This window comes from Protopterus annectens, chromosome 6.part1 (assembly GCF_019279795.1).
Source record: "Protopterus annectens isolate FY-2018-M chromosome 6.part1, PAN1.0, whole genome shotgun sequence".
Lineage (NCBI taxonomy): Eukaryota > Metazoa > Chordata > Ceratodontiformes > Protopteridae > Protopterus > Protopterus annectens.
The window spans coordinates 525,708,540-525,723,238 of NC_056738.1; the positions used below are offsets into that span (position 1 = coordinate 525,708,540).

The 14,699-nt window shown below is 39.1% G+C and overlaps 1 protein-coding gene across 3 annotated transcripts in view; it reads left to right on the top strand.

Annotated features, from left to right (window-relative positions):
• The window catches only part of ADARB1 (adenosine deaminase RNA specific B1), a 1,484,163-nt gene that overhangs the window by 615,764 nt on the left and 853,700 nt on the right, over nucleotides 1–14,699 (top strand). Inside the window, exon 1 of one of the 3 annotated variants that reach the window (XM_044075986.1) lies at nucleotides 41–270. The exons of the other annotated variants lie outside the window; for them this stretch is intronic. Coding sequence (XP_043931921.1) covers nucleotides 171–270 — 100 coding nt within the window. The 5' untranslated portion in view covers nucleotides 41–170. Of the gene's footprint in view, nucleotides 1–40; nucleotides 271–14,699 lie in introns of those variants that run through there. 3 annotated transcript variants of the gene reach the window in all.

Consider the following 14,699-nt stretch of genomic DNA (forward strand, 5'->3'; position numbering starts at 1 on the left):
AGAAAGGTTGCAGTGCTGAGGTAGAAAGGATAGGGTTAACTGCTCTTCTTGCTGGTAGCGACTCATTGAAATGAAACGCTGTATTAATATAGAGAGTTATTAAGTGAGGCAGAGGGAGATTTAGCACTCTTGTGACCTGAGGCAGCAGGACTTTGTGGCTTCAACTCTGTATGGCTTCTCTTCTTACCGGGGCTTTGAAAATGGGAACCTTTTTCTGCCTTGTACGCCGCAGATTTAAACGAAGACGTAGGAAACGTTCTGAACGGAAAGGTAGTATGTTCTTACTTTCCTTTATTAAAGATGCATTTGCATTGTATATGTGATACAGGAGGTGGAGGACTGCTAATTTTAGAAATATTTCTATTTGTGTTAGGGTTAGAACTTTTTCAGAACCAAATAGTGGCATATTTTTTACCAAAACATGATTTATTGTGGGATGTTTTGTAATTTGAACTAATGTAAAGGATTGTTTCTTTACTGTGAAAACAGAAATTGTGTTGTATAATCTGGTCTCTATTTTTTTTTCTTTTTTGCTAAATTACAAGGTGTTTCACTTCTAATATCCCAGTTTTTCTGCATAATACCAATAGTATTTTTCTACAAAAAGTATTAGAACTGGTAAAAAATGTACGTGTTTTTTAGGATTCAGAGGAGGCAGGTAGCAGCTGTTTAGTAGCTAAAACTAAAACAACCCGTACCAGTTTTGAAGGCTAGGCTCTGGTAGCCCTCATTGTCCATGTCCTAAGTTAATTCTAACTATATAAATGTTTAATTGGAAATTTATGTACCCACACAGAGTAAAACTAGTGCAGGTGACTTTTCCCAAAGCAGCTCCAGTAGTTAGACATAAGTTGTAATACCTTTTAACTATTTTCCACGCAGGTGTGCAGAATTGTATTTGACTGTGCATGTTATGTGAATATTTAATTAATTTGTATTGCTTTTCTTAGTGTATTGTGACATGTAGAACCTGACTACATTCCCTAGACATTTCTGATTTCTTTAATTATGCCCTGAAAAAAAGTGGTAAATGCTGCATTTCAGCTGAAATTTTTTTCTTAGCTGTTCTCTCAACATTGCAGAAAAAAATAGAAAGCTGATTTTTAGCATGTTATACAGCAGCAGAAGTAACAGAAATTGTACATCTGCTAATTAAAACAAGTCATCTCGTCCACTAGTTGATGTAGCGAACAGCCCTGCTAAATCTCTTTGTTCAGTAATAAAATGTTTTCACAGTACTGGAGTGTAGCTCCTCTTGTAATGCATTACTTCTGGTGGACTGCAATAGCTTTGTATTGTGTCTGCACCTTTGGAGTCAGCTATTGTCTGTTTCTTGATAGGCTTCCCTATTTTGTTCTGTGGCTGTTAGCTCATTTGTACTACTTATTTACAAAGTAGACAAACCACCATTTGCTATAATTACTGCTACATATTTTTTTTTCATTTTTAAAGTGCATGTAATTATAACATTTAGGGGATGAGACCTTTCCTGAAATTCCTCCCTGCAGCTTTGGAATAAAAACTACAGTACAGACCAGGCATAGACTAAATTGAGTTATTTTTAATAGATTGTTCATCTTATTTCATTTTAAAGAAAAACGAACAATTAATACATACGGCACTGCTGGTTCCACACGGTTCAGAAGTTGTAATGGTGTTCATTAGCTCAACTTGATGAATATTTATTCCACAGGCTGTAAACATTCTGTAAAGGAGACTGACTCCAGTGGTGTGTATAGAGGTTGGAAGTCTGAGTACAGAGCTGATGACCTACATTTGAATTGTGAACTCAGTGTCTGTGACCTAGACAGTGGAGGTAGGATTGAGCAAGTGGAGATGTCTGCAGTATTCATTGAGGGATGGGGTGGAAGTAGAGGTTTCCCACAGCAGAACCAACTCAAGTAGATACCAGCAGGCTAATGCTAGTTGCGTACACTGTGGCTGTAATTGTATGAGATGGCATGTTTGTCAAGCAAAATTAGCGATGTGAAATTGCCACAAAAAGGCTCAACAGTGCATGCATTAGATGCTCAGCATTTGGACTGTTTAGGACATTGCTAGAGCATTAAACAAGAAAATCCGAGTTGACCTTGGGTGAAGACCAGCTCACACCTATTTCATTCACTGTCTGTGCCTCACTGGACATCAAGTGAAGTCACTGAAAGAAGTTTTCTTTCCCCCTTAGAAGGGGACACCCATGCAATGAATAGGGTGCTAATGTCAGTAATGGAGGAACAGATTATTTCACACAACATTGGGTGGATTAGAGCGTTAAGCTGTTGGTGCCAAGCACAGTCTGAAAAATGAAATTGTTGAATAAACTTACATGATCGATGAGAGAGGTGGGGTAATTTGCACAGGATCACTGAGCAGCAATGAAGGGAAAAGTGTAGGTTCACCTGTAGCTAACTTTGAAACTAACTGACATGATGACACCTACATAATTAACCGAAAGGGAGAATGCCTTAGTTAGATAATTAATTAACTAAATATGGGAGGGTGTGGGTGGAATGGTATGTTGCAGATTAGTGGATTTTAGGAACTTACTGTCATGACACCTACCTAATGGACAGAAATGGGAGAAAAGTTTATTAGTCAATTGTGCGATGGTTTATTGCAGACTTGGGATTAGACTACTTAATTGACCCTTAGCTGTATTGAGATCTAGTTTGGCCTCAGTGGTGCAGCAGTTAGTGTTGTCACCTCACAGCAAGAGGTTCTTGGGTTTCGGTGGAGCAACTTCTGTGCGGAGTTTGCATGTCCTCCCGGTGGTGGAGTGAGTTTTAAAGGCAGGCAGTAGGGGAATGTATGTGTATGTGTGTGTGTGTGCGTGCCTGTGCCTTCTGTGAGGGTTGTGCGCCGAGCTGGCAGTTTGACACCGTAAGAACTTCACTGCCAGACCGGTCACTGCCAGACCGGTGATCAACTGTGGCGACCCCTAACGGGAGAAGCCGAAAGACATTGCTTGCTTTGTATTGGGATCATTATGTGGTGAATGAAGCTGTCATATCTCACTGGATAAACTGAAATGTCTTGTACTGGCAGTGAGGAGCATTTTGTCGCTTACATTATTTAAGCAAGCTGAAAGATCTTTTAAGATGGCTTTTTCTTTTCATAGTTTTAAGCAGTGGACTTTGTGGAGTGAATTTGGGGCAGAGATAGTCAGTCTAAGAATGAATCAGAACAGTTCCCATATTACATATCCCATATTACATATTAAGCTGTCAGGATGTTGCTGGAATGTATGCCATCACTTAGTTACTGTAATTCTCAGTGATTTGCCAGAAAAAAATATATATTTTTATGAGGAACAAGACCATAAATAGACAAAAATCATGACATTCAGCGAAATTCTGGACAGTTCAAAATTATGCCAGTAATTGCTAAATTCATTAGGAAAGCATGATTTTATTGGATACTATGCAAAAAAAAGTTTTAAACAGTTTAGTCTCATGAAGATGTTGAAGTGGGCGGTATTATGTTCAGTGATTTTCACACAGGTGATAACAGAAGCTGTTGTACTGAGAGGAAGTGTAGTGAGAATATTCAGTGTAATGGGTTTTATTGAAAAGTCAGTTGTCGACTAGAATCAGTCCCGAGTGCTGCTTGCAGTTTCACAAGCTGCCCTGATACCTTTTCCCATTTCATAGTTTATCTCTTTTTGAGAATGTGCAGTTTTGTTTACTTTTAACTAGCTGATGAGATGAAATAACTTGATGATTTCTCTCTCTATTGTTATATACATAGCTGATCTTTTTGTTCCCCCTTTTTAAATTCAGAATCTGCGAATGCTTTTTTCAAATGATTAAATGTTTTTTTTTTCTGGCTTTGCTGATTTGTCACTCTGTATTCCAAAATCAGTGTGTCATTTTCATGGCAGTTGCAGTCTCATTCCTTAGTGCCTTTTTGCCTGTGATTTTCAACAGTGTTGAAGAAAAGTAGAATTCCAACACTGGCACTGTCATTCGCTTTTAAAGGTTGAGGCCCTCCTATATTCTCTACATGAGGGTGTCCCCTCCTAGTTTCATAAGCAAGCCATGCAATAAATGATTTAATGATTAATTTTGAACTTGTTGATAACCCCTTTGTATACCGCCATTTGATGGCTTCGTGTTTTTTGATAACTTGTGTTATACTACGTTCTTACTACTATGACTTTCTGTACAGTAAGGATTGCTAAGTTGACGATTCCTACTTATCTGAATGTTTCGTACAATGCATAATCTTTACAGCAGAACAAATTTGATGCAGGTCATTGCCAGAGGTCAGTGGTAGAGGTTGGAAGCACTGAAGCAAAACATCATATAAATTGCAGCAGACGATTATTATATTTGTATGTGGCATCAACTTCTCTTTATAGATTTTTTTTGTTCCTGTGCTGGAGTTGGAACAAGAGTCTTGTGTAAATATTTCTTAATTGTCCAGTTATTTGCAGAATGGCTAGATTTTTTCCTCATGTCTGTTCCATGTAAAGTTTGTTTTTCTGGCAAATCATTCAGGACTGAAGTCACTAACTAATAACATATGTTTGAGTTTCAGACTTCATAACATTCAGTAAATATGCAAGCTGACACAAATCCTGTTTTTCTAACAACTTTCTAAGTTCATATGAGCAATATTTAAAATCTGTACCTATTCGTGGGCCTTTGTCCCATCATTGTTAGGTTTTGCTCAGATTGCTTGTGCTTAAATCTGGCAATGCAGGAACATTGCAAAGCTGGGCTGGGAAGCTTATGTACCTTTGATTTAAGTAGATATTGGGACAAGGAGAAACATCCTTATTCACGAAAAGAAAGTTCTTTCAGTTTTGTACTCTGAGCTCCTGCTAAGTACAAAATACTAATTAATGTGAGCTACTGAGCTGTAAAACAAATGTCAGTTTAAGTTCATTGTTAATTAGCTTTGCCTTTTATTCACATAAGTTCTCTAATTTATACATTTGCTGCTAGTGTTTATTTTATTTCAGGTGTGTGCGCGTGTATGCGCACGTGTTTTAGCAGGGCTGGGCGATGGTAGATAAAGTTTAATGACATGGGACAGTGTTAGACGGTAAGTCTGTAGCACTAGATCACACTCTTATTACTGCATGTACTTGTAAAATGGTATAAATGAACATGAGCATTGAACTAAACATTTTCTGCTCATTTTTGAAGTGTAGACCATCTTCTAATGTGCTGCACAGTTAATAGAAAGATGAATTTTACCTCTTGAGTATGACTTTGTGAACGGTTGGGTAATAAGCAGAGACTTGTATTCTACCTTGAATTTTTGTTAAAACACTTAAAATGTTATGTTTATTAATACTTCCTGTCTAAATATAGCTCTTTGTTCATGGTAAAGCATGATTAATTAACAATGGAAATGACTTTAGAACAGTACATGGTGAGGAACCAACCACATTTCATTACCGTTAGTGAAGAAGCAACAGTGGGGAGAGACTGTAGAACATAGTCTCTGGCTGAAGTCTCCCTGAATGTTAGCCACCCATTACTGACCACCTTGTACAAGATTGTGATTTATTTCCAAACTTTGCACAAAGTATGAATAATCAGGCATGAATGTTACAATGACCATTGCTTCAGGATTGACATACCTGTAATGGGACAGATTTCGGGCAATCACCAGGCTTTAACCAGATAATTTTGGTGATTAGCTGTCCCTTCTTGCATTCAGTTGCATTCTTGAACTGTTTCCATTAGAGACCAGCTTAGCTATTAGGGAGAATAACTTGCACAGTTCTTGCCTGCCTTTTTTTTCCTGACCTGAGCTAAATGACTTGCCTGATTTAGCTTCTTAGTGTTATAGAACTGTTGTAGGTCTTGTCTCTCAGCAGTCTATCTAAATTTCATAGTCTTTCCTTTTTCAGATGCACTTTTTTTTTAATCCACCTTCTGCCATTAGCAGTGCCCCACCTCAGTTATTTGCAATTGATACGCCTAGCACATGCCATTTCTTCTCATGGGCTTGGGCCCTGCTAAGTGGGAACATCAGAGTGTACGTTTGGCTAACAGATGGGGAGCATATAAGGGCTGCTTGCTACTGTGTATATTGAAAACAGCAGAGCATATTTTTTAAATACCATACGCCTACTAATGCCTTATGCACACCACACAGTGATGTGACATTTATGTAGAACTTGCCTGCTTCCAGACCGGTGGTTTGTCCCCACCCTTTTTTGTTGCGGGACTAGAGTTCTGTACTCAGTTTCTACTGAGGACTGTAGTATGATAGCAGGATTCCTGCCTTTTCCATCCTAGAGTTAGCAGGGGCAGTAAAATCCATTCTTATTTCTGATGGATTGGGTCTACTAACCAAGCCTGAGTAACATTCTAGGCTCCTTCGGTTTTACAGTATTTTATTTTTTGAGGATCAGTGATGTCGCCCCCCCCCCTGAGAATGTTACTTTGAATTTTCCCCTGAAGATTCTTCTCCCTTTGTGTTTGTTTTACTTTTAATAAAAATAATACTTATTAATAAAAGTAATACTAACTAACTAAGGTAACTTTTACAGTCCCACACCAAGTGCAAAAAATGTTGCTAAACATTTCCTGTAATGCTGATTTTAGCTCTTGGTCAGTTGCTTTCTTAAAGAAAATCCATTTCTGGGCAATACAAAAAATGTAAAAGTCTGAAAAAGAAAACATAAAATGAAATAAACTTTAATTACAAAAAAGAAGAAAGATGGGGTTACTTTAGCCTTTTAAAAGTCTGGCCATGGATTCTTCTGGGCCTTTTTGTCCAAACTGGGGCCACTGTCTTGCCATACTTAAGGTTCATCCACTCTGTATTTGTACTGTTAACCAATTTTGTCATAAGAAATGGAATGCTTTACTCAGAATGTGTTAACCTACTTCAAGGTTTTTTTGACCTTAGAGTTGTTTATTAAGTAATGAGGTGTTGGGCCTAAGCACTTGTATAGTGGATATTGGAATGAAAGGAGTTTGGGGGGGGGGGGGCATGTCCCCTATATTACTCGGGGATTTTATTTTGGCACTGTTTCTTTTATAAAATACACAAAACAGTCGGAGTGAATAGTGTGAATGACTTTTCCCCCCGCATTATGGGTTTTATTTTGGCACTTTTTTATATAAAATTAACAAAACAGTCTATTGAAGACAAATTCGGTTAACTATACTATAATCCATTCACATATCCTGAGATGAAGCTCCCTTCAGTTACATTGCTCCCTAGTTTACCTCTTATTTTTCAAAAGATTTAAAAGGAGAGGAAATTGTTTTGGGGTAATCCATCTTTGCTGAATCGTAAAAGTTTCAGAAAGTTCAAGATAAAGAAAGTAAATTATTTTTTCTTGGGTATCAATCCTCACTTATGTCTGGCTTCAAACTTACTATGGTCCTGCTTCAGAAACCACTGTTTCTCCTCCTCCCTTTCAGATTGTAATTCCTTACAGGTGTGATAGGGTTGCTCGGGAGTCATTGGATAGGTAGGTGGCTGAACAAGGTAACATCTGATTTTTAATGTCTTTGGTGTGAATGCCTGAGATTCAGACCCTGTCTTCTACATATCAAAGTTTTCTGTGACTGTAGAAATCAAAATAATTTGATCCTGTGTAGAAGGTTAGACTATTTCAACACTGAACCCACACCATATATCTCATTAAAAAAGGAGGAACTGGAAGTCTTGAGTAGATGGGTGAGTAGGCTGATTTTGAATTATCTTCTGAGGGTTGCGACACATGATGATTTTGATGGCAATGATTCTACATTTTTTGGTTTCTTACAGAAGTTGCATCTCTTGAGTGTAGTAATTTAATTAAAGAGCACTTTAAGTGGCCATTCAAAATACTTAAACCTCTTAAGCAGCAGAGATATTTCAGACTTTTTGTCTTTGAATCAGCCTTCTACCCTTGGCTGACTTACAATATATTTAATATCTTGGTACTTGTAATTCTTTCCAGAAGGTACGTTGAGTGGCAAAGACGATGAGTACAATACAAATTTTCCCATACGGAATAATGTAAATTGAATTAATCCATTCAGTCCCCCAGAAAATCTACATTTTATAAGGCCTTGTATGCATTAATAGAGGTTTATTTTACTAATAAACGGTCTAACTACACTTTTAAACAGTACACTACAAGTTCAGTAATAAACAATATGTACAAGTTCGGTAATAAACAGTAGGTACAGTATAAGTTCACTAATAAAAAGTACAGCTTTACATTTTTAATTTTAAGTTTGTACAACTGTGATGGCCTAAAGGAATGGTGGTGAGGAGAGATGTTATTGTTTGGAAGGAGTCCCCTTCCATAAAAACTTCAGCCAACTGCCCTTCCAGGGGTTCATTTTTTTTTTTCGTTTTCTGTCTCATCACCACTGAACCCTGCTTGAGACTCACCAGGTTTAATTTTCACTAGAAACCTCTCCAATGCTGCTTGTTTTTGCCTGCGTTTCAAGATGGCTCTAAAGTGGGACATTGTTTGGTCATAGAACAAATTAACATTGCGGCTTGTTAGAGCTTTGTTAGGGTGATATTTTTCCACAGAATTTTGCACTTTCACCAATTTTGTGCACATTTCCTGGATTAATGAACTGGGGACATTCTCCCTTACCTCCTCCCCACCTGAAGACAGTTTTTCGGCAACACTTCTGCTTTTTCACAAATCATGTACTGTGAAATACTATCACTTTTTTCATTTACCCAAATCAACAACAATTTTTCCACTTCCTCGAGTGTCTGTGATCTTTGTTGGATCACAACTTTTGCTCCTTTTGCAACATCAGCTGCTTTGATGGCCTCTTTATTTTTCACGGTGGTGGAGATGGTTGTTCTCGGTATTCGGTACTGTATAGCAAGATCAGACACCTGAATACCACTCTCATATTTGTCTGCAGTCTCTTTTTTCTGCTCTATTTTCTTTTCTGTTGACTGTTACCACTAGCCTTCATAGGATCCATGATTGTACAGTACTGTACTTATTTGCACAAAGAACAGCAAGCAAACAAAAGAAAGTGTACAATGGACCTTTTCTAGGAAGTGTGACACGTACCAAGGAAACAATGAGTACTGAGATGATGTTTTCTAGTCAAAATGTGATGAATACCAAATTTGATGAGTTTCAAGGCCAACTAGTATCAAGGTACCATTGTGTAGTTGTCTAAGAACATGGCGTCAAGCTGTTTGCTCCCAGCTAGATAGATTTTAAGGTTTAGGAGGAGCATAACTTGTTATACAGAAGTCGTGTAGCTGACCTTGCTTCTTTATAATTAGAATCGAACAAAAGATCAAGCATCACTCCTGCATTAAGAACTTTGTATCAGAGAAAGCCTAAATGCATTCACTTTAGATATCAGGTTGTTACCCAGGCCTATATGGCACAACACGTCTGATGCACTAAAACATTGGAGAAATCCCAGTCATGTTCTTAGAGAGGAGTTAACATGAATAGCTGACAAGACAGGATTACACATGGAAAATTGTTTTTGTATTTTTTTCTGGTTCTGTAATAAAAGGCATGCAGGATTCCGGTCTTACCCTGAGGATATAAAACGTTGTTTGAATGCCCTTCTTATTAGGACTTTTACATTTTTGCTGCCTCTTCTAAAATTTAGTGGCAGTCAGGAGAAAAGGGAAATTATGCAGAACATTAAAAAGATATTTCCATGTTTACGAATTCTTGAGAAACAAATGATCACGAATAATTTCCTTAACAACTGATTTGAAAATGTATCTTTAAAAAGAAAGAAAAGAAAAACATCCACAAAGCAACAACTTTGTTTTTATAGTCGGGCAAGCCTCTCATACCTGTAATTCAACAGCTGCACAAAAATAGGGAAAGCTGAAAATCCCCAGTATGGAACACAGTGGTCTTCTCCCATAAACAACAAGGGTGGGCTTCATACTGTGTAGTGAGAAATACTTCAAATATCACCTTGAGAAAACATGATTGAGAAGTTAAAACCTGGCCAGATTACCTTGGATCAAAAGTGGTGACACTATCTACATAATGCAACATAAGTTGTTCAACAAAAACTGTCCATTTTACAGGAAATAGACCCGATAGCAAAAGCAGTTTTAAAGAAAATTGTAGTCCTGCAAAGGAAGGAAGGCAGCAACAATGTAAGCAACCTCTTCACAGTAGAGTAGAGCTTTCTACTCCCAGCTACGAGTTATATATTCATCATCACTTATCTGCTCTTTCTTGTGTAGTGTAATTAGAATGCATCTTTCCTTTCTGTGTCACTGTGCTGAACATTACTCCTTTTCTAAATGAAAAACATGTCACATTCCTACACTTTTTTTTTTTTTTAATTTGTGTCCGAATAAATCGAGTCAAGTCAAACTCCCCATGTGTTAGAGTAAGATTGGGTTGCCAGTTATGACACTATTTTTTGTTCTTGAAATGGGTTCCAAGATTCGTCTCAAGAGTTTAGTTTCATGGAATACTTTTACTAAACACAAAGTCTAGTTATGGTTGGCAACCTAATCATAATACCTATAATAGTACAGGTTACCATGTTAGTGTTCCCCATACCTGTTCGTGATCCACACACACATATGCAGACAGCTGCAGCCATGCCCATAGATGCAAATTCACTCAAACCTGCACATGCACACAGACATGCAGAACCGTACACTCAGACATCTGCACTGACACAGACATACTGGTTTTTATAATACTTGCCTCTTGCGGGGTTAATAGCAACGCTGCTGTCATAGGACTGAATAGGTGTATTTCATCAAAAGATGTCGTACACTTTTCTTACAAAATAGCATAGTAGAGTTGTGCACTGAATCACTGTACAATACTGTTCCGATACTGGCAAAAGTTTTGGAGAAATGCACATGGCTAACTAGCATTATCTATTCCCCTGCATGCAGCCTTGGCTGCTGAGACTACTGTACTGCTGTGGCCTTCGTATCATAGTAGCACTACATTAGTGTCTGAATCAGAACCCATATCCTATTGAGCAAACCTGCCCAAAATAGTTACACATTGTGATACAAGATTCAAAATCTTATCCATTGTTAAGACACATTGTATTAATCTTCTTTCGGCTGCTCCCTTTAGGGGTTGCCACAGCGGATCATCTGTTTCCATTTCTTCTGTCCACTGCATCTTGCTCTGTCACACCAACCACCTGCATGTCCTTTCACCACATCCATGAACCTTATCTTAGGCCTTCCTCTTTTCCTGTTACCTGACAGCTTCATCCTTAACATAGCTGGTCGCCCGACCCTCTTGTAGACCTTCCCTTTCACTCTTACTGGTACTCGTTTGTCACAAATCACTCCTGACAATCTTCTCCACCCACTCCATCCTGCCTGTACTCTCCTTCACCTCTCTTCCACATTCACCATTACTCTGAACTGTTGATCCCAAGTATTTAAACTCATCCACCTTCGCCACCTCTACTCACTGCATCTTCACCATTTTTCTATCCTCCCTCTCATTCACACACTTTCTGTCTTAGTCCTGCTGACCTTCATTCCTCTTCTCTCTAGAGCATATCTCCACCTCTCCAGGGTCTCCTCCACCTGTTCCCTACTCTCACTACAGATCACAGTGTCATCTGCAAACATCATAGTCCAGCACCATGTCTCCTTGTCGTCCTTCCTCTGTCCAGATGTCATACCAAGCACCTATATAGCCATCTCCCTTATTAGCTCTGCTGTAGTTACCCAGCTATTCGGTAACTCTTCACTGCCACCCAGTGCCGGTCTTAACTCTTCCCTGAACTCCACCTCACAATTACCCTTTTTCAATTTCCACCATTTGATCCTTGGTGCTGTCCTCACACTCCTCCTCTTGATCACCAGTGTCATCCTACAAACCACCATCCTCTGCTACCTAACTACACTTTCCCCTGCCACCACTTTACAGTCTCCAATCTCCTTCATACTGGCCCTTCTACATAAGATATAATCCACTTGTGTGCATCTCCCTCCACTCTTGTATGTCACCCTATGCTCCTCCCTCTTGTTAAAATGCGTATTCACCACAGCCATGTCCATCCTTTTCGCAAAATCCATGACCATCTGACCTTCTGCATTCCGTTGCTTAACACCATAGCTACCCATTACTTCCTCATCCCCTCTGTTCTCTTCACCAACATGCCCACTGAGAAATCTGCTCCAATCACCACTCTCTCTCACCCTTGGGTACAGTCATCACAACTTCATCCAACTCATTCCAAAATTTTTCTTTCTCATCCATCGCACACCCAACTTGTGGAGCATATGCACTAACAACATTCATCATTACACCATCAATTTCCAGCTTCATAAACATTACTCTGTCCGACATTCTTTTCACCTCCAAAACACTCTTAGCATACTGTTCCTTCAGGATAACCCCTACGCCATTTCTCCTCCCATCCACGCCATGAAAAAACAGTTTGAACCCACCTCCGATACAGCTAGCCTTGCTCCCCTTCCATCTGGTCTCTTGCACACGCAATATACCAACCTTCTGTCCATCATATCAGCTAGCTCTCTCCCTGTACCAGTCATACTGCCAACATTCAAAGTTCTGAACCTCACTACCACAGTCCTAGCCTTTACCTGCCTTCAGGCATGTCTTCCCCCTCTTCTCTCCATAAGACTGTCAGATCAGTAAGGGAATCTGGAATAGAAGGACTCATTATATAAAATATTAGTGATATACTTATGGTAAATGTGCTGTCCTATTCTAGTTGTATATGGCTTAACTTACTGAGGACATCACCAGAATTTAAATCCTCCTTGAGATATATTTTGCAGCTTTACCTAGTTCATGGTTCTTCTTGCTGTTAATAGTATTCTGTTATATTAGCTTAAGAGTGCATATTTTGTTATAAATATATAGTAAATACCAGACAAAGAATCTGTTAGGCTGTTCTGTCTCTAGGATTGGCTTCTGTTTGTGTGTTTTGTGCAACCAGCAGTGCTTCACTTTGGAGTAGTACAGTAGTGCTCTTCATATGCTGCTGCTGTTCCAGCACATCATAGTAGTGCCTGTGTGGAATCTAGACTTATGTTCATCATATTGATCACTGCTGCAGTAGCCTTGGCTGTATGGGTTATATCATGCCAGAGATGTAAGAGCCAGACAGTTTCCAAAGCTTCAGGGCACCTTCCCCGTGGCCAAACTGTCAGGCATTTTAAGCTGTGCTGACTAGAAGACAAGTTTGGGTGTGAAGCACTTCAGAGCTTTGTTGCTGCAGAAGAGTACTCTCCTCTGAGGCTTTCAAAGATCGATGGCTGTCTTGTGCTCTTCTTTTGCTGTGAAGATAAGTTTCCTCGGGGGGGGGGGGGTCCATTGTGTTTATTTTACTTTTGTGATGCTGGCATGGTGTTTTAAAGTGCTTCTTACTATGTTTTTCTGTCAGAAAAGTTACTTTTGTAGATTGGTAGTATTTACTGGAATTTTCTGCTCTTCTTCCCTGGGAAAGAGGCACCATTTTTGGCTTGACCATGGAACAGACCACTGGTACCATGACTCTTCTTTCAAGCTGATCTGGGGAATCTCTAAGATTTCAACCCTCCTTTTCCACATTTCACAAGGGATTTTCTATGTCCTTATCCAATTTTGTCAAAAAGCAGAGTAAACATTCTCAACAAAATACAGGTAAACAGATGTTCAAGAAGAAATGATAATGGGGTTCTAAAACCAAGGACAGTCCAAGTCTGAATGACTGTTCAAGAGACCTTTGTGACCCACTCCCACTTTGGACCTGTTTTTCTTCCAGAAAGTTTAAATCTCCATTTTTCTCTTTGGCAACAGATACTTTCAGACAAGTGGGTTCTGAAAATTATTCATCAAGGTTACAGATGGCAGTGCAAATGAATCCCCCCATTCCAGGGGGGTAATTCCTCATTCTCCAGGTCAGACTTTTGTTTCCACTGGTTCTCCTTCACATGCTGTTCCAGAGAGTGATATATGTAGTTCCTCCTTCCCTGTTGGGAAGTATGTTCCTATTTCCTAGTGCTAAAGATGGAAAGTGCTTGGAGACCAGTTCTGAATCTTCTTTCCTAAACCAATTCGTTTTAATTTGGACATTGCAACAATGTCAATTGACAATCTGTTGCCTATTCTTCCTCTTTTAAGTTTCATGGTAGCACTTTACTTAAAAGCTGCTTATCACATCAGTGTTAATCCAGACTTTAGATGTTTCTTAAGGTTTTGTATGTCTGGATCACATTATCAATTCTGGTGTTCCCTTTGTACTGTTCAGTGCAGGAAGAGTGTTCACAAAGTGTCTAGCTCCAGTTATTTGCTTATCTTTGCAGAGTCTTTTTTCAGTATTAGGAATCTGAATCTTTCTTTGAGAGATCTCTTACACGAGCTGGAATTCTAAGAGAACATTCAAAAGTCTTTCTTGACTCCTTCACACAGGATAGTGGTCCTGGGATTTCAACTAGACCACTCAGTTGGAAGCTTTTCTTCTACAGTAAGTTTTTTGCTCACATGAGCAAATATCTCAATTTTGGATCTTGTGGCATCTATGATTTTCATGATACCCCTGGCAAAACCCCACATGAGAAAGATACAGTAGTATCTGAAATATCTCTGCTCCTAGCACCGTCACCCTTTATCTTTTCAAATCCCAATGCTGGGGTTTGTCAGAAGACAAATCATTTGGTGGAGACAACAGAAATCCTTAAGTCCAAGTTTCCCCTTCTCCCTACCTGCTACAAAGCAGTCAGTCACCACAGACTCATTGGGCTTTGCTTGGGGAACAGATTTCAGGAGGGAT